General features: G+C 43.4%; 1 protein-coding gene across 32 annotated transcripts in view; it reads left to right on the plus strand.

Annotated features, from left to right (window-relative positions):
• The window catches only part of VPS13B (vacuolar protein sorting 13 homolog B), a 943390-nt gene that overhangs the window by 155388 nt on the left and 769146 nt on the right, over positions 1 to 18856 (plus strand). For all 32 annotated transcript variants that reach the window (XR_010598024.1, XR_010598025.1, XR_006173164.2 and 29 more), the window contains 3 exons: positions 9147 to 9415; positions 12268 to 12363; positions 12742 to 12864. Coding sequence is in view for 26 of the 32 variants with exons in the window: in XM_065582178.1 (XP_065438250.1) it covers positions 9147 to 9415; positions 12268 to 12363; positions 12742 to 12864 (488 nt within the window). In the remaining 6 variants the exon portion in view is untranslated. The remainder of the gene's footprint in view (positions 1 to 9146; positions 9416 to 12267; positions 12364 to 12741; positions 12865 to 18856) is intronic.

The following is an 18856-nucleotide window of genomic DNA, read 5'->3' on the forward strand; positions in this document are numbered from 1 at the left end:
ATGGATGAGAAACTTCCTGGTTTAAAGGACTTCAGGACAATGTTATGTTGTTGGGTATGTATACATTGGCTCTGAAAAGAAAACACTTTCATCCTTAGCAGTCCCACTGATATTCTATTCTGTGCTTCTTCAAGATCTGCGGAGGAAAAAGAATAGAGGTTATAGGCGCAGACCATATTCTCCTGCTACTGCAGCAGCTCCTGGTTCATCTAGACACTCTGTGGGGGTGCTAAACAAACATTTTGATGGGTTGATTAAGGATGCCGTACCAGTCTCCAAAATTCCCGTCTCTCTTTGCTCTCTGTTTGCAAACAGTGTATCCTACTTTCTAGGTTCTTGGTCCCGAATTTCTTCAGACAAATGGGTCTTAAGCATTATGGAAGTGGGATACACCCTTCAGTTTGTTTCTACCCCTCCTTCCCACCTTCTTTCTCTGTCCCTCTTCAGGGACCACTCTCATAAGGAAGTACTCCTCCAGGAGTTGCAATATCTCCTTCAGTTGGGAGCCGTAAAAGGGGTTCCATAGTGTCACAGAAGGTTGAGTTTTTATTCTCAGTATTTCCTTACCCGAAAGCAAAGGGAAGTCTGACTGATTTTTAGACCTGCCTCAATTCAACAGATATCTGAAAAATATGAAGTTTCTCATAGTCTTGCTGGCTTCCATTATTCCCTACCTGGAGACTGGTAGGCTGCCCTCGACTTATAAGATGCGTTCTTTCACGTAGTGATCTGTCAGGGCTGCAGGAAGTATTAAAGTTCTTGGTAAACCAATCTCAGTACCAGTTCATAATGCTCCCCTTTAGCCTGTTCACAGCTCCACAAGTTTTTAGAAAATTTATGGCATGGTAGCTGCGTTTCTGAGGAAGTTGTGTTTGTAAGTGTATCCCTACAACTGGCTTGAGAGAGGCTGGTTCAGAGTTCAGGTACTATCCAGTGTAAGTCTTATCCAGTCAACCTTCAATGCACTGGGACTATTAATCAACACAGAGAAGTCTATCCTCTCCTGAGTTCAGATGATAGAATTCATGTGGGCAGTCCTGGACTTAACTCAAGCTAGAGCTTTCCTTTCTTGGCCAAGATTTCAGACAATTTGATCCATCATTTTAGATCTCAAGGCTCATCTAACCACAAGATGGAATTGTATGAGGTTTCTGGAGCACATGGCCTCTTGCATATACATAGTCTGTCATGCCAGGTTGCGCCTCAGGGAACTACAGATTTGGTTAGCCTCCGTTCTCTGAGTTGTCACTCTGGAAGCTTTGTGGTGGGGATACCCTCTAAGGTCTTAGCCTCTCTGGATTGGTGGACAAACCCTGTAAACTTATGTGGTAGGTGTTCCCTTTTGTCCTGCGTTAACCTTCATTGACATTAGTGACATACAGACAGCATCTGCTCTGGGTTTGGGGGCTCATCTGGGCTCTCTACAGAGGCAAGGGTAATGGTCCACAAAGGACTTGTTTGGACACATAAATGTCAGGGAGTTGAGAACTAACCAACTGATGTGTCAGGCTTTCCTAACCTATATCAAGGGGAAAGCCTGCTCATTCTCAAAGGTAACACAGCGGTGATGTTCTACCTCAATAGGCAAGGAGGGGCCTGCTTGTCCTTGCTCTGCCAAGAGGCAATCCAACTCTGGGATTTTTACACTGCCATTTTGATCAATCTCCAAGCGTCTTACCTTCCAGAAGTGCAGAATGAGTTTGCAGTCCACCTATGCAGATCATTTACATGTGAGCATGAATTGTCTCTCCATCTGGATGTAGGCAGTACATTCTCTAGCTGTGGTGGTCTGTAGACTAGTTTGCAGTGAGCACCAACAGGAAGTGCCGGCACTTTTGCTTCCTGCAAGGTAGCAGTCCTCATGGATGCTTTTCTGTTGCGTGGGACAGGCAAGTTTCTGTACGCTTTCCCACCAATCCCGCTGTTCAGAGTGTTGCTAAAAATCAGACAGGAGCATGCTCGAATCACACTTATAGCCCCAACTTGGCCTTGGCAGCACTGGTTTTCCACTCTCCTATCCCTTTTGGTGAAAGCTCTGATATTGCTTGCATTGGACCCAGGCTTAATTTCTCAAGATTACCATTGCCTACTCCATCCAAACTAGCAGACACTTCATTTAACTGCCTGGATGCTCTATAGCTAGACCCTTGAGAAGAGTCTTATTGTAAAGAGGTTCAGGATGTGCTATTAAATAATAGGAAGCCATCTAGTAGATCTATTTATTTGACTAATTGGAAGCTATTCTCTGGTCCCAATAGTGACTGGATGACTGGAAAATTGGGCTAATGTAGTGCCCATCTTTAAAAAAGGGAAGGAGGAGGATCCAGGGAACTACAGGCCAATCAGCCTCACCTCCATCCCTGGAAAAATCATGTAGCAGGTCCTCAAGGAATCAATTCTGATGCACTTAGAGGAGAGGAAAGTGATCAGGAACAGTCAGCATGGGATAACTCACATGATTGAAGTACTGTCATGGATGGATATAAACTGTTCAGGAAGGACAGGCAGGGCAGAAAAGGTGGGGGAGTTGCATTGTATGTAAGAGAGCAGTATGACTGCTCAGAGCTCTGGTATGAAACTGCAGAAAAACCTGAGAGTCTCTGGATTAAGTTTAGAAGTGTGAGCAACAAGGGTGATGTCGTGGTGGGAGTCTGCTATAGACCACCAGACCAGGGGAATGAGGTGGACGAGGCTTTCTTCCGGCAACTAACAGAAGTTATTAGATCGCAGGCCCTGGTTCTCATGGGAGACTTTAATCACCCTGATATCTGCTGGGAGAGCAATACAGCGGTGTACAGACAATCCAGGAAGTTTTTTGAAAGCGTAGGGGACAATTTCCTGGTGCAAGTGCTGGAGGAACCAACTAGGGGCAGAGCTCTTCTTGACCTGCTGCTCACAAACCGGGAAGAATTAGTAGGGGAAGCAAAAGTGGATGGGAACCTGGGAGGCAGTGACCATGAGATGGTCGAGTTCAGGATCCTGACACAAGGAAGAAAGGAGAGCAGCAGAATACGGACCCTGGACTTCAGAAAAGCAGACTTTGACTCCCTCAGGGAACTGATGGGCAGGATCCCCTGGGAGAATTACATGAGGGGGAAAGGAGTCCAGGAGAGCTGGCTGTATTTTAAAGAATCCTTGTTGAGGTTGCAGGAACAAACCATCCCGATGTGTAGAAAGAATAGTAAATATGGCAGGCGACCAGCTTGGCTTAACAGTGAAATCCTTGCTGATCTTAAACACAAAAAAGAAGCTTACAAGAAGTGGAAGATTGAGCAATATTTTTATACTCCTCCCTGGTCATTTGTCCAAACATGCTGGAGTGAAATCAAAAAGGCCAAATCACATTTGGAGTTGCAGCTAGCAAGAGATGTTCAGAGTAACAAGAAGGGTTTCTTCAGGTATGCTGTTAGCAACAAGAAGAAAGTCAAGGAAAGTGTGGGCCCCTTACTAAATGAGGGAGGCAACGTAGTGACAGAGGATGTGGAAAAAGCTAATGTACTCAATGCTTTTTTTGCCTCTGTCTTCACGAACAAGGTCAGCTCCCAGACTGCTGCACTGGGCAACACAGCATGGGGAGGAGGTGACCAGCCCTCTGTGGAGAAAGAAGTGGTTCGGGACTATTTAGAAAAGCTGGATGAGCACAAATCCCTTGGGCCGGATGCGCTGCATCCGAGGGTGTTAAAGGAGTTGGCGGATGTGATTGCAGAGCCATTAGCCATTATCTTTGAAAACTCTTGGCAATCAGGGGATGTCCCAGTTGAGTGAAAAAAGGCTAATGTAGTGCCCATCTTTTAAAAAAAAAAAAGGGGAAGAAGGAGGATCTGGGGAACTACAGGCCAGTCAGCCTCACCTCAGTCCCTGGAAAAATCATGGAGCAGGTCCTCAAGGAATCAATTCTGATGCACTTAGAGGAGAGGAAAGTGATCAGGAACAATCAGCATGGATTCACCAAGGGCAAGTCATGCCTGACTAACCTAATTGCCTTCTATGAGGAGATAACTGGGTCTGTGGATGAGGGGAAAGCAGTGGATGTGTTATTCCTTGACTTTAGCAAAGCTTTTGATACGGTCTCCCACAGTATTCTTGCCAGCAAGTTAAAGAAATATGGGATGAATGAATGGACTATAAGGTGGATAGAAAGCTGGCTAGGTCGTCGGGCTCAACAGGTAGTGATCAATGGCTCCGTGTCTAGTTGGCAGCCGGTATCAAGCGGAGTGCCCCAAGGGTTGGTCCTGGGGCCGGATTTGTTCAATGTCTTCATTAATGATCTGGAGGATGGCGTGGACTGCACTCTCAGCAAGTTTGCAGATGACATTAAACTGGGAGGCGTGGTAGATACGCTGGAGGGTAGGGATAGGATACAGAGGGACCTAGACAAATTAGAGGATTGAGCCAAAAGAAACCTGATGAGGTTCAACAAGGGCAAGTGCAGAGTCCTGCACTTAGGATGGAAGAATCCCATTTACTGATACAGACTAGGGACCGAATGGCTAGGCAGCAGTTCTGCATAAAAGAACCTAGGGGTTACAGTGGACGAGAAGCTGGATATGAGTCGACAGTGTGCCCTTGTTGCCAAAAAGGCTAACGGCATTTGGGCTCTATTAGTAGGGCGTTGCCAGTAGATCGAGGGACGTGATCATTCCCCTCTATTTGACATTGTTGAGGCCTCATCTGGAGTACTGTGTCCAGTTTTGGGCCCCACACTACAAGAAGGATGTGGAAAAATTGGAAAGAGTCCAGCGGAGGGCAACAAAATGATTAGTGGGCTGGAGCACATGACTTATGAGGAGAGGCTGAGGGAACTGGGATTGTTTAGTCTGCAGAAGAGAAAAATGGGGGACGGGGATTTGATAGCTGCTTTCAATTACCTGAAAGGGGATTCCAAAGAGGATGGATCTAGACTGTTCTCAGTGGTACCAGATGAGAGAACAAGGAGCGATGGTCTCAAGTTGCAGTGTGGGAGGTTTAGGTTGATATTAGGAAAATCTTTTCCACCAGGAGGGTGGTGAAGCACTGGAATGGGTTACCTTGGGAGGTGGTGGAATCTCCTTCCTTAGAGGTTTTTAAGGTCAGGCTTGACAAAGCCCTGGCTGGAATTATTTAGTTAGGGATTGGTCCTGCTTTGAGCAGGGGTTTAGACTAGATGACCTCCTGAGGACCCTTCCAACCCTGATATTCTATGATTCTATGAACAGTCTAGAGTCTCACTGACACAGTCTTAGATCCAGCTTATTTTTGACTTTGTTACACCTAAAACAATATAGTTTGTCTGTTAGTTCTGCTAAATTCTACTTAGCAGCTATCTCAGCTTTCCACTGGTTTGATAATACACCTCTACCCGGATAGAATGCGACCCGATATAACATAAATTCGGATATAATGCGGTAAAGCAGCGGGAGCCCCGGGCCCTTTAAAGCGCCACCTTAGCCCCACTGCTTTACCGCATTATATCCGAATTTGTTTGGAGCCCCAGGCCCTTTAAGTCACCGCTGGGGCTCCGGCAGCCGGGCTCAGGTGGTGATATAAAGGGGCAGAGGCTCCGGCCGCTGCAGGGAGCCCCGGGCCCTTTAAATCCCCGCCCGAACCTCACTGCCAGAGCTACGGCGGTGATTTAAAGGGCTGGGGCTCCACACAAATTTGGATGTAATGCAGTAAAGCAGCGGGGCTCATGTGGCGCTTTAAAGGGCCCGGGGCTCCTGCTGCTTTACCGCGTTATATCCGAATTCGTGTTATATCGGGTTGCGTTATATCAGGGTAGAGGTGTACTTTTGTATAAGATGCCCATAAGATTTTTGAAGGGCCTGGAACAGTTGTACTCTCACATACAAGATCCTGTTACGCTGTGGGACTTGAATTTGATTTTGTCAGAGCTTATGGGGTTTCCCTTTGAGCCTTTAGTTACAGGCATTTTTGGTGGCCACCACTTCTGCCAGGACAGTAGATGACTCAGGTGTGCTGATATCTGGCTCTCCTTTCTTTAGATACAAGGTTTACCTACGTCCGCATCTGAAGTTTGTTTGAAAAGTGGTGTCTAATTTCCATATGAACCAGGCAACTTACATACCTTTGTTTTCCCAGAGCTTATTTAAATAAAACGAGGAGTGGCTGCACACTCGATCGTCAGGAGAGCATTCGTGTCCTACCTTGACAGGTCCAAGCAGTTCCTCTTGTCTTTGTAGCGGTTTGTGGCAGTCACAGACAGGATGAAAGAGGTCCCAGTATCTTCTCAGAGGATTTAATCTAGGATAGCCTTTTGTTTTTGTTTGTGTTACAACTTGGCGAGCGTTACACCACCAAGCAGAGTGACACCACATTCAACAAGATTGTAAGTGACCTCTGCGGCCTTTCTGGCTCAAATGCTTATCTTAGATATTTATAGGACAGCAGCTTGGTTTTAAGTACACATGTTTGCATCCTATTATGACATCACTCAGCATTCTAAAGTTGATGAGAGATTTGTGAAAGTTGTCCTCCAGTTCTTATTCAGATAGACTTCAATCCTTCTTCCTGATTTCACTACTTGTGAGTTGCAAAGAGCGTAATGTGCAGGTGCAATCATTCAAAGAAGAAAAAATGGTTACTAATCTGTTCTGTAACTTGACAAAGCCCTGGCTGGGATGATTTAGTTGGTGTTGGTCCTGCTTGGAGCAGGGGATTGGACTAGATGATCTCCTGAGGTCTCTTCCAACCCTATGATTCTATGACTTTTTGAACCTCTTTCCACACAGAACTTAACTCCCTTGATCTCATCTTAATTAATTCTTCTTCGCTTAATTTTTGCCCTTTTCCTTTTATTAGAGCTTGAAAAAATGACCTAATATCCACTAACCAGGGAGCAAAAAACCCGTGCTGCCTTGTCCTCTCAAATCCACATTCTGCAATTTAATATGGATGAAAACAGTTGTGTATGATTTATAGTCCTGTCTATATTTAATTGTAAGTTATTATAAATGAACTTCATACTAAAACTTTGCAGTTGTAACTTACTACAGCTCTTGTTTTTGTATACCATGTTTCCCTTCTTGGCTTCCCTCTGCTCCTCTCCATCCCACCTCATCTTTTTTGATCCATGGGACTTTTTGCAGACTTTGGAAGATAGCACTGCATTCGTTTACTTGGTACTCCTATTTGCAAGGTGATCTGCACAACCATAAGGATTAAAACCTTTTATTTAAATGGCAACTCAAATGTGCAGGAGTTGATGGTTCTCAACTCAGAAAAGCTTTCTAATAACTTAAGAAGTGTTTTTTTTTCCAGCCTTGCTTTTTATTACCTCTCTTTTCCTTCTACTCTTCGTTTTATTCCTACATTTCGTGCTGTGTTGATTCCTTCCCCTTTTTCCCACTTATACCTTTTGTGATGTTGCCTCTTTTCCTCAAACTTGGAGAGTTCTCTTTCTTCCTAAAAATCAGGTCAGTTAACATCTTTAGATTTTTTTTCAAAATTAACTTATTTTGTTAGCTTTCTATTCCTGAGCTCTAATCCAGGGCCTTCTATTGACCTCTTTCCTTACCCTTTCTCAAAATATAAATATCCAGACCCATAAGATACATGAATATACAGCATAAAAAAAATCACAATAATTTGTTGTATCCCTTGTTCCTTGTCCTGTTCCTCCTCTTTCTTTGGTCAATTATTTTAATTTCTTGTATGTCTAATTTAGATTTTCACTTGTTTTAAGATAGTGACTGTTCCTCCCTCCCCATGAAGCACCATGCCCAGATGTAGTGATAATATGTAGGCAATATTATACTGTAAATATAGTCAGGCTGTTTGTCAGTAACTAAGATGGCCACCTTTGCTTCTCACTACGTGAGTTGTAACAGGGAAATTCCAAAATTTAGATTTGGTGGAGAGGAGGAGGAGGGAGAACCCTACAGAAAAGAATGAAAATGCGTGTATGAGATGGGAAATTATTTCAAAATAAAAAAAAAACAATTAAAATACCTTTTGACTCATTTTCCTCCTTCACACTCAATTCTATTCCATTGAAGTCACTGCAGGAACATCATTGGGTGCAAGATCATACCATTCTTATTTACTTTAATACCTGTTGTCTCTTTTCCCTCCTTTCTAGTCAACAGGGCTTTTGTTCCTAGAATATATGCCATATGTTGTTTAGTTTGTGTTTTTATTGTTTGTCAAAGAAGTTGTCTCTCAATTCATTTTGAAACAGCCATCAGCCATTAACTTCAGTGTTTTTCCATGATGATGATTATTCTTTATTTGTATTTCTGTTGCGCCTTGAGTTCAGGGCCCTATTGAGTTAGGAGCTTTACAGACACGGGAAAAATAGTAACCTTCTTGTCCCAAAGAGTTTACTATCTAAGGTTTTATCTCATAAACAGGAAGGACTCTCAAGTTTTCATTAAAATTGTGAGTACCCTGAAAGGCAGAAAAAAAAGCAGTAAATAGAAAAATAATGTGATGCATTAAGTCCCGAATTAGGAGGAAAAGGGACCAAAATAAAGGCGAACATCATTCTTTGACATTAAGTTAAAAGTTGTTCTGTGCTAAAACTGGATGCTATTTTTGAGTATTGTGAATTATATGGTGGAGTTACAGTACACATCTCTGAAAATAAGGGGTTGTTATATAATTGAGATAAATATAGTGTATTTATAGGGTAGCAATCACCATTGTATACAGGCATCAGCATACGACTGTGTTAAACTTTCATTGCTTGGGGTTTTAAAAATAAAGCTTTCCTCCCACTTTTTATAAAATTGAACTTTAAAGTTGTAAGATTGCCTTACTTAATGAGATTTGGTTTGAAACTTCAAGAATAGCCTCAATGAGGGAGGACTGAATGTGACTGAGAAACATGTGCCATAGAGAAAAACACTTGAAGTCCATAGCATTTCTGTAATCATAAGGGAAAATATTGGTGAAAGTCATCAGAGTTCAGATTTGCTACCTTAAAATCTAAAAAAAAAATAATGGTTTTTTTAGGAGCTTAGGAAGTCTTAGCGGGAAGCTTTTATTTATAAAAAATTGTATTGGTATTAATGAGACCAGAAACAAGAGAATGGTGTGTGAAACTTACCCCAGATAACTGCTTACATATTATAATTGTGGACATTGCATAAAATAAGAGCTTTTAATCATTGTTGAGTTGAAATTTGATTTATATTTTGTATCAAAAGGTGTAGAAGATGAAACAGGTTCAGATATGCAATATTCTACCCAGTATATTAACCAAGAACCCTACATGCATCAAGATGATGATCAGCAGCAGGGATGGGTTTCCTGGGCCTGGTCTTTTGTTCCTGCTATTGTGAGTTATGATGATGGAGAGGATGACTATACTGGAACAGACGGTGGAACAATATTACATCAGCAGAAATCCCAGGCCCTTAGGGATCCTATTGTTTCTATTGGGTTTTACTGCACAAAGGCAACTGTGACTTTCAAGGTAAGTACATCTCTACATTATAGTCTAATAATTGTTTTGCTGAGCAATGAATTAATGTATTAGATTTCAGTGTATGGTTATTTGTCTTTTTAGTAAAGAGAGGAAAAACTTACATTGCTGAAAATACGAAGCAATTGTAAAGTTTTATTCTTCATCAAACAATTTGCTGTTAACTTGGGTTTGTGAGCTGATAGATACAAAATTTAATTCAATGAAAAAAAAATCTAATTCTGAAGGGAAACCATTTTAATTTAGCACTAAAATAGATAAAAGACTTGAAAGAAAGAAAAAGTTCTTAATACCAAGGAGTATCCATGAACATTTATTTTAATATTGGCTTCTGAGACTATATGACGTTTTTGCAAATTCACTTGATTTCTTGTAAAAGTACTTTTGCTGATATAGCAATTTGATAATGGCTGGAGTTATTTTCTTTACTGTGTAATAATAGATAGAACTGGACCTGTTACTCTGGAACATCCAAGATTAAAGTAAATTTTAGTTGACATTTTTAAATACTTGCACGTCTGTTGGGAGTCACCTTAGGAACAGTAAAGAAAGAAATCACACGCGCATGCACATACATACACATTGAGATTTGTATAAATTTTTTCATAAATCAGTGATCAAAATAATCTCAAATAATAAATGAATAGATCTCTGCTTATTCCTGTTATGAGTTTTCAGAAAGCAATACTGGGCAGTCATTGATTTTATGTAATTTTGTTAACTTAATTACTAACAAAACACTAAGATTTACTGACAGGAATTAACATGATAAAAAACGGAGCCTAGTTTAGCAAAGTATTTAAACACATGCCGAATTTTATGTTCATGATTAGCCCGACCAAAGACTACTGATGAGTTTATAGTTAGGCATATGTTGAATAAAGGCCAGAATGCTTTAGAGCAGGAAAAGAATGGATGGTGGAGAATCTGCATTTTAAAAAGACATGTTGATGAAAAGGGGCTAAAAGTTTCAACCACTTCAGCTCTGATAGTTGCTAATTATTTGCTAATGTAAGAATGTAAATAATTTTATTTAAAGGATTTATTAGGTACTTGAAACATATCTTCATGTCTTCTGTTTAGTTAAAAATGTTAATTAATATGAATGGAGGAAAATATGCAGCTTTCTCGTGATTTTCACTTACCTTGTTTTGCATAAAAGAATGGGAGTTGTAATTTTTTTTAAAAATCGCAGTTGGAATTAAACGGTTTTGCCTTGTTTTGTGTTCCCATGTGCAGTATTGAATCTTGGTTCTACAGCCCTTGCTCACATCAGAAATCCTACTGAAGTCATTGGACCTATTTATGTCAGTGGTTCTCAACCTTTCCAGGCTACTGTACCCCTTTCAGGAGCTTGATTTATCTTGCGTACCCCAAGGTTCACCTCATTTAAAAACTACTTGCTTCCCAAATTGGACATTAAAATACAAAAGTGTCACAGCACACTATTACTGAAAAATTGCTTACTTTCTCATTTTGTCCGTATGAAATTTTAGTTTGTACTGACTTTGCTCGTGCTTTTTATGTAGCCAGTTGTAAAACTAGGCAAATTATCTAGATGAATTGATGTACCCCCAGAAGACTTCTGCATATCTTGATGAATATGCATACCCCTGGTTGAGAACCACTGATTTACATGAGCAAGGGTTGCAGGATTGGGCCCCTTAATAGGCTTATGCATTTAATAGGCTTGTGCATTTAATCTTAGGATGTGGTAAAAATTACTTATAAATTATGGCATCTTGCATTTTATATTTTTAGAATGCAAAGTGGTATATGAGAGCAGTATGGTGACATTTAGGAGGAAAACATTAGAATTCATTGTTCTGCTTGCATGCAAAGAATGTATGGAATTAATTTGTGGTTCATATTTTGGTCAAAAAATAAGGTCAAGTTTCTGCATTAGCATTCTGAACAGTTGATACCATTCCAGCTAAAAAATCATGCCAAATTAAATGTAGCATTTTTCTAATAATGTTGAAAATTGTTCTTGTAATGTCTGAGTTCTTTTAATCAATTAATTGCTTTTCCTCCACAATAATTGCACACAGCTGAATGGTGATCTTTTTTTTTTTTTTTAAACCAATTTTACTTGAGCTTTTGGATTACGGAATTTTACTAAGAAACAGCAACCATTTCTACACGCTCTTGGAAATAACTAAGTAATGAGAGCTGGTGTTTATTATATAAAAATTAAAACTTGAATTATTAATTTCAGCAGATCAAACTATAAAAATGCAAAACAAAGAAAAGTTTTACTAAAACTTCATATAATAGTGTTTAACTTTTTCCATTGTATGATTTACAATTTTAAAGTTTTGATAAATATCTAAATATTTAGAGCAGAGAAAATAAAATTTAATAGAGTTTTATTTTAAAATAACATGACAAAAAAGCAATTTAGGTATGATTCAAGTTCATAATGTTTTCTTTAATGTTATTTATGCTGTGAATTATTTACTATGCAGCATAAATGTTTTAATATTTTTATGTATTTTTAGAGCAGTTTATAAACTGGCATGTGTATTGCACCTGCATATCTGTTACTTTCCTTTTTATACAATATTGATATAAAAAGAGAAGCTAAATAAAAATACTAAACTGTTTAAACCTTTCTTAGCAATACTTGAGATTAAATTGGCATATTTCAGCTAGAAGTTCGCGTATTCTAATATGGGTAATGTGTTACAGCTGTTTTTACTGCACCTGTTTCCTGCCTAATAATAAATTTTGGCCTATACTAACATTTAATTTGTCTTCATCAATTCTTATAGTAATGACAGATTACTGCTATTTAATGCTAATATTGGCTAATATAAGGTGTTTATCATATTGTTTCATAGCTTACTGAAATGCAAGCTGAAAGTAGTTATTATAGCCCTCAGAAAGTAAAATCCAAAGAAGTTATACGTTGGGAGCAAGAAGGAACCACAGTTGAGGTAATGTTCCATTACGACTGAATTTTTCAGGTTATAGTAAATGTCTTGGCAAATTGATGTATAATAAATATTTTTCATCAGTCAAATATTTTGAAATGGCAGTTAATATTTGGTTGTATATTTCTATTTTTTTTAGATAGTTCACTAAAGTAATTCCTATTTCTGTTACTACAAAGTTAGAACACCATAGTACTAAGATTTCGTAAGAGTGTACTTCTAAAAATGTTATTATTGAATTAATTTCTTGATTAATTAAAAACTACACTTGTAAAGCTTACCATATAATATATTTTAATTTTCTCTACTTTTTCTTTTTTTAGATTTTAATATCTTCAGTCGTATAGTACTTGTTATCATATAACTTTTTTCCTCCAATAGGCCCTTATGATGGGAGAACCTTTCTTTGACTGCCAAATAGGTTTTGTTTGTTGCAAAGCTATGTGCCTTAAAGGAATTATGGGAATTAAAGACTTTGAAGAGAATGTGAACAGAAGTGATGCAGTAAGTTCATTTGAAATACTGCTGATTGTTAAATACAGCAATGTTGTTGTGCTTTATTGATTTAAAATATTAAAAATATGTAATTTTCTTAGGTGTGGAGAAGAGTACAGTGTCACAGGAATCCAGTGTTTAGTGGTAGTATGTATATCTGGCATGATTTTGGGGAACTTTCTCACTCAGAGAGAAAGGATGCTGTAAAGTTACTACACCATAGAAACTATACACTTATTTCTTAGTAATGCAATTTCCTGCGCATTTATTTGCCAAGGGTTTCTGATTTAATAATCCTACAGCTACTAATACATTGCAGTTACACAGCACCTTCCATCTGAACATCTCTAAATGTTTTTCAGAGATAGTTGTTTTTCAACAATCATGCCATGTATGATTGTATTGAATCCTGGCTGCTACCCTCTGAACTCCCTATCCTTCTCCCTGCAACAGCCATGGTTGTTCTTCGAGTGCTTGCTCATGTTGATTCCATTCTAGGTGTGTGCGTGCCCATGTGCACAGCTGTCAGAGATTTTTCCCTTAGTGGTATCTGATGGGCTGGCTGTGGTGCCCTCTGAAGTACTGTACTATGCCATGGTATATTAGGCGCCGCTGACCCTACGCTCTCTCAGTTTCTTCTTATCACCCAGGGTGGTTGGACGGAGAGCCTTTTTCCCTTGCCTAGCAAGTGGTCAGCAGTTCTCTCCCTTTCTTCAAGTTTTTAGTGTCTTGTAAATAGTTCATTTACAGTAGTTAGTGAGTGAGGTAATTGTTAAGTACAGTAGTTAGTAAGTTAGAGTCCTGGCGAGGACTTTGCCCCAGGTGAGGCATGCCTTGGTCTCTGGGTTTTAAGCCCTGTTCTGACAGTAACAGGCCTATACCTATTAGTGACCCCCATAGCGGCTGCCTGAAGTGCTTGGGGGAATCACATGTGAAGGACAAATGTTGCATCTGTAAGAATTTTTGTCCCTGAACAAAGAAAGAGTCCGACATCTATTTGAGGGCCCTTCTCATTGAGGCTGCCTTCTGCCCAGCCTCAGAGCTGTCCTGGCCGGACTTGACTCCCACCACTTCAGCCTTGGTGCGCAGTGCACCCCCAGCACCGCTCCCCTTTGCTGGTACCCAAAAAGAAGTCAAAGAAGCGTGACTCCCCGGAACTGGGCAAGAAAAGACCAACGGGCATCGGGTAAAGGACCCAGTTTGGGTCACCCGCCCACCCCAGAGCTACATGAGGGGGGCCTCCTAGCTCCCTGATGGGGCCTCCTAGCTCCCTGAGAGATCCGCCACTGACTCCAGGGAGTGGTAGGGGACCAGATTCATAGCGGGGCCAATGCCTTCCCAGGCCCTCCTGGTACCCAGAGAGCAAAGGACTCTCCCAGTGCAGCCAGCACTGCATGCTGCAGTGGACCCGGAAAAGGTTCCCCACAAGAACAAGTCAGCCATGATAACCCCCGCAGAGCGCAAGTGAACCTCCCCGGTCTCCAGAGCAGAGGCAGTGCTCCCTGTCGCTGCTTCCCAGGTCTCCACAACAGTACTGGTCACCAGTTTGACGTTTTAGATAGCAGACACCGCGCTCTCGGTCTCCACCATCTCAACGAGGTTCACATGGAAGGAGGGAGGCATTGGTCACTGAATGGCTGGCACTGGTCATCCTCCTGCCAACTGTCTCCACAACATAGGTTGCCATCACCTAGACCATGAGAACGTTCTCCAACACGATACCGATCCACCTCTTCGAGGCATCGTTCACCAACAGCGATGGTTAGCTGCCAGACTCAGGCGTTGACGGCCCCACCATGGTCACCGGAAGGGGAGTCCTCTGGCCTGGAAAGGGAGTTCAGCCTATCACCGAGGCATCACCAGCGTGACTGGGCACCTGAGCTGCGTCGACCTCAGTGCCGTCCTGGCAGCACTGCACAATGGCTCTACTGGAATGCCTGGGGCATTCTGGTTATGCTGATGCCCCCTTTGCACCAGTCTTCGGTCGCCACTTCGGAAAAGCAACCAGCGGTGTCAGGCTCTGTGTGCGAAATGCAATTGGATGCTGGGGTGGAGGAGTGAGTCTGCACCCCAAAATCCTCTTCCCCCATGGGGATCGATGACCCGGGCCCCCTCCTGGTGGTTCAGTCGTTGTCGTCCTCTCCAGGTGAAGCTGTGGTGGGGCCCTCTCAAGCTAGCCCATGGAGGATTTCAAGGAGCACTAGGTCCTGCTCTGAAGGGTGGCCACTGGAGTTTGAGGAGATGGTGGAGAAGTCGGACATCTTCCAGTGCATGATGGGGTGTTAAAGATAGCCAAAGCCGTCTTGCAAACCCCATCTTCAGTCCCGCTCTCCTCCAAGAGAACTAAAAAGAAATATTTTGTCCCAGCCAAAGGGTTTGAATGCTTGTACACCCACCCGCCTCTAGAGTCACTGGTTGTTTCTGTGGCCAACGAGAAAGACAGATGGGGCAAACCAGTTCTACCCCCAATACTAAGGAGGCCAGGATGCGGGACCTTTTTGGAAGGAAAATTTATTCAACGGCCAGCCTTCAGTTCAGGGTTGCAAACCATCAGGCTTTTTTGGGGAGATATAACTTCCTCCGTAAGTTCAAGGATTTCCTGCCCCAGGACTTGACCCAAGAATTCAAGGCCCTAGTGGAGGAGGGTACAACAGTGGCAAGATTATCCCTCCAAATGATGTGGGATGTGGCCGTTTCAGTGGCCAGGATGGTTGTGTTAGTGGTGGTCATGAGGTGCAGTTCCTGGCTTCAAACTGCGGGCTTATTCCAGGAGATGCAGTCCTCCATCCGGGACCTCCTGTTTGATGGGAATGGTCTCTTTGCAGAACAAATGGATGCGAGGCTGCATGGACTAAAGTACTCTCGGGCCACCCTCTGCTTGCTGGGTCTGCATACACATCAGTCGGCGAGGAAGCAGTCCCATCTGCCCCCCGCCTTCAAGGCCCTGACAGCCTTGGCAGGGCTCTGCAAGGAGAAGGGCTAGAGATATGAGTTTTAGTCGTCACCGCCCTTCCTCCTGCCACTCACCTGTACAACCTGACCCGGCAAAGCATCATCAGGGCCAGAAGCGCTCATTTTTAGGGTGCGCTTGAGAGTGAAGTCCCAGTCAACTTCCTGGATCCACCTCATTTTTTCCTCAACCGCCTACACCACTACTGTTCAGCTTGGTCGTGGATAACTTCGGACCTCTGGGATACACCCTGCAATTCTTGGCCACTTCCCCTCCACCCCCCCTTCCCCGTCTCTCTTCAGGGACCCTTCTCACAAGCATCTCCTCGTTCAAGAGGTCGAGAACCTTCGGCAGCTAGGGGCAGTATAGGAGATCCCTTGGGAAGTGAGAGGAAAAGGGTTCTACTTCCATTATTTCCTAATCCTGAAAGCATCCTGGATCTGCGGTGCCTCAACAAATCTTTCAGGAAGTTGAAGTTTTGCATGGTCTCCCTAGTTTCCATTATCCTCTCCCTGGATCCGGGAGACTGGTACGCCTCCCTTGATTTGAAATATGCTTATTTCCATATCTCCATCTTCCAAGGGCACAGACAGTTTCTCCTTTTTGTAATGGGCACTGTCCTTTGGAGACTCGTTGGCCCCAAGGATGTTCACAAAAAGTTTGGTGCCACTGGCTGCTTACCTGAGGCGTTGAGGTGTCCAGGTTTACCTGTACTTCGACGATTGGCTCATTGAGGGCTGATCTCAGGAACAGATGCAACGAAGCCTTGATCTGGTACGTTCCACCTGCCATGACCTGGACCTGTTGATAAACTAAAAGAAATCGACCTTAAAGCCGGTGCAATGGATAGAGTTCATAGGGGAGGTCCTCGGCTCCACAGGACCCAGAGCCTTCCTTCTGGAGGCCCGCTTCCAGGCAATGTCAGACCTGATCTCCTATGTGAAGGACCACCCGCTCATTCCTGCCTGAGGTTGTTAGGCTACACGGAGGTGTGTACGTACGTGGTCCATCATGCTCTGCTCCATCTCTAGCCACTGCAAGCGTGGTTGGCGTCGGTCTACATCTCCAACAGACGTGATCTAGACCGCGTAGTCAGGGTGCCGTATCATATACAGTTGTCCCTGGATTGGTGGTTAGACTCCCAATTGGTGTTGGAAGGAGTTCCCTTCACAGCCCCATCCCCGTCATTGACCCTGGTTTCCGATGCCTCGGACCTGGGCTGTGGAGCCCACCTGCCCGAGATCAGCACACAGGGCCACTGCTCAAAGGAAGATCGGTCCCTCAACATAAACCTCAGGAAGCACAAAGTGGTTCGACTAGCCTGCCAGGCTTTCCTGCCCCATCTAGAGGGCAAGGTGGTACAGGTCATGATGGACAATACCACTGCAATGTATTATATCAACAAGCAGGGCGGAGCCAGGTCGTCGGCCCTTTGCCAAGAAGCTCTTCGCCTTTGGAACTTCTGTGTGCAGCATGCAGTTCATTTGGTGACTGCGCACCTTCTGGAGCCACAAATGTGTTAGCAGATTGCCTCAGCAGGACTGCGCACCTTCTGGAGCCGCAAATGTGTTAGCAGATTGCCTCAGCAGGACTCTTCACCATGAGTCGTCGCTCCATCTGGAGGCAGTCAGTAGAATCTTCCAGAGGTGGGGAACTCCCCAGGTGGACTCCTTCGCGTCCTGTCAGAACAGGAAGTGCCACGTGTTCTACTTTATTCAGGGGAGGGACAGAGGCTCCCTGTCGGATGCCTTTTTGCTCCCATGGTTGGGGGGCTCTGATGTATGTCTTCCCACTGGTGCCCTTGATCCAAAGAGTCCTCATGAAAATCAAACAAGAGAAGGCGACAGTGATTCTGATAGCCCCAGCTTGGTGTTGCCAGCACTGGTTCCGCACACTGATGGACGTTTCGGTAGCTGCCCCACTGGAGCTGCCTCTTTGACCAGATCTGCTGTTCCAGAATCACAGCAATCTTCTGCACCTTAACCTGGTGGTGCTGCACTTGACAGCCTGGCTACTGCATGCCTGAATGCGGAAGAACAGGAATGCTCAGCCCGGATCCAACAGGTCTTGTTGGGTAGCAGAAAACCCTCCATCAGAGTGACTTACCTGGCCAAATGGAAAAGGTTCACGTGCTGGTCCTCAGACCAAGGTATACAGCCAAACGGGCCTCACTGCAGGTGATCCTGGACTATCTTCTGCATCTCAAGCTCCAAGGGTTATCCTTGTCATCAATTAAGGCCCACTTGGCCATTATTTCGGCCTTCCCTCCCCCCCCACCCCCTCCAGGGCAGGTGTCTTCGCTGATGACATGACAGTTCAGTTTTTGAAAGGTTTGAAGTGACTCTATTCCCATGTCTGGGACCCCATCCCTCCTTGGACCTGAATCTTACGCTGTTGCAGTTCATGGGTCCCCCCCTTCGAGCCTCTGGCTTCTTGATCCCTTCTCCTCCTCTCCTGGAAGGTTTCTTTCCTGGTTGCAATAATGTCTACCCGCAGGCTCTCAGATCAGGGCGCTTACGTCAGAGCCACCACATACAAGGACAAGGTCCAGCTAGGCTGCACCTGGCGTTCCTGCCCAAGGTAGTTTCACAGTTTCATACCAGCCAGGACGTATACTTACCTGTCTTCTTTCCAAAGCTTCATAAGTCGTTGGAAGAGGAATGCAAGTTGCATTCTCTGAACGTCAGGAGAGCGCTTGTTTTCTACATCAACAGGACTAAGTCATTTTGTAAGTCAAGGCAGTTGTTCATTGAAGTGGCAGACAGGATGAAAGGTCATCCAATGTCCGCTCAGATGATTTCATCCTGGATCACTGCCTGCATCTGCTGTTGCTGTGATCAGGCAAAAGTCCTTCCAATGGCGATTGTAACCGCCCATTTGACTAGGGCAGAGGGGGCATGAGCGGCCTTCCTGGCCCATGGACCTATTCAAGATATCTGCAGGGCCGCTACCTGGTCATTTATCCACATATTTACATCACATTATGCACTTACCCAGCAGGCCTGAGACGATGTAGGCTTCGGTAGAGCAGTGTTACAAGCAGCAAGAGCA

The sequence above is a fragment of the Chrysemys picta genome, chromosome 2 (assembly GCF_011386835.1).
Source record: "Chrysemys picta bellii isolate R12L10 chromosome 2, ASM1138683v2, whole genome shotgun sequence".
NCBI classification, from domain to species: domain Eukaryota; kingdom Metazoa; phylum Chordata; order Testudines; family Emydidae; genus Chrysemys; species Chrysemys picta.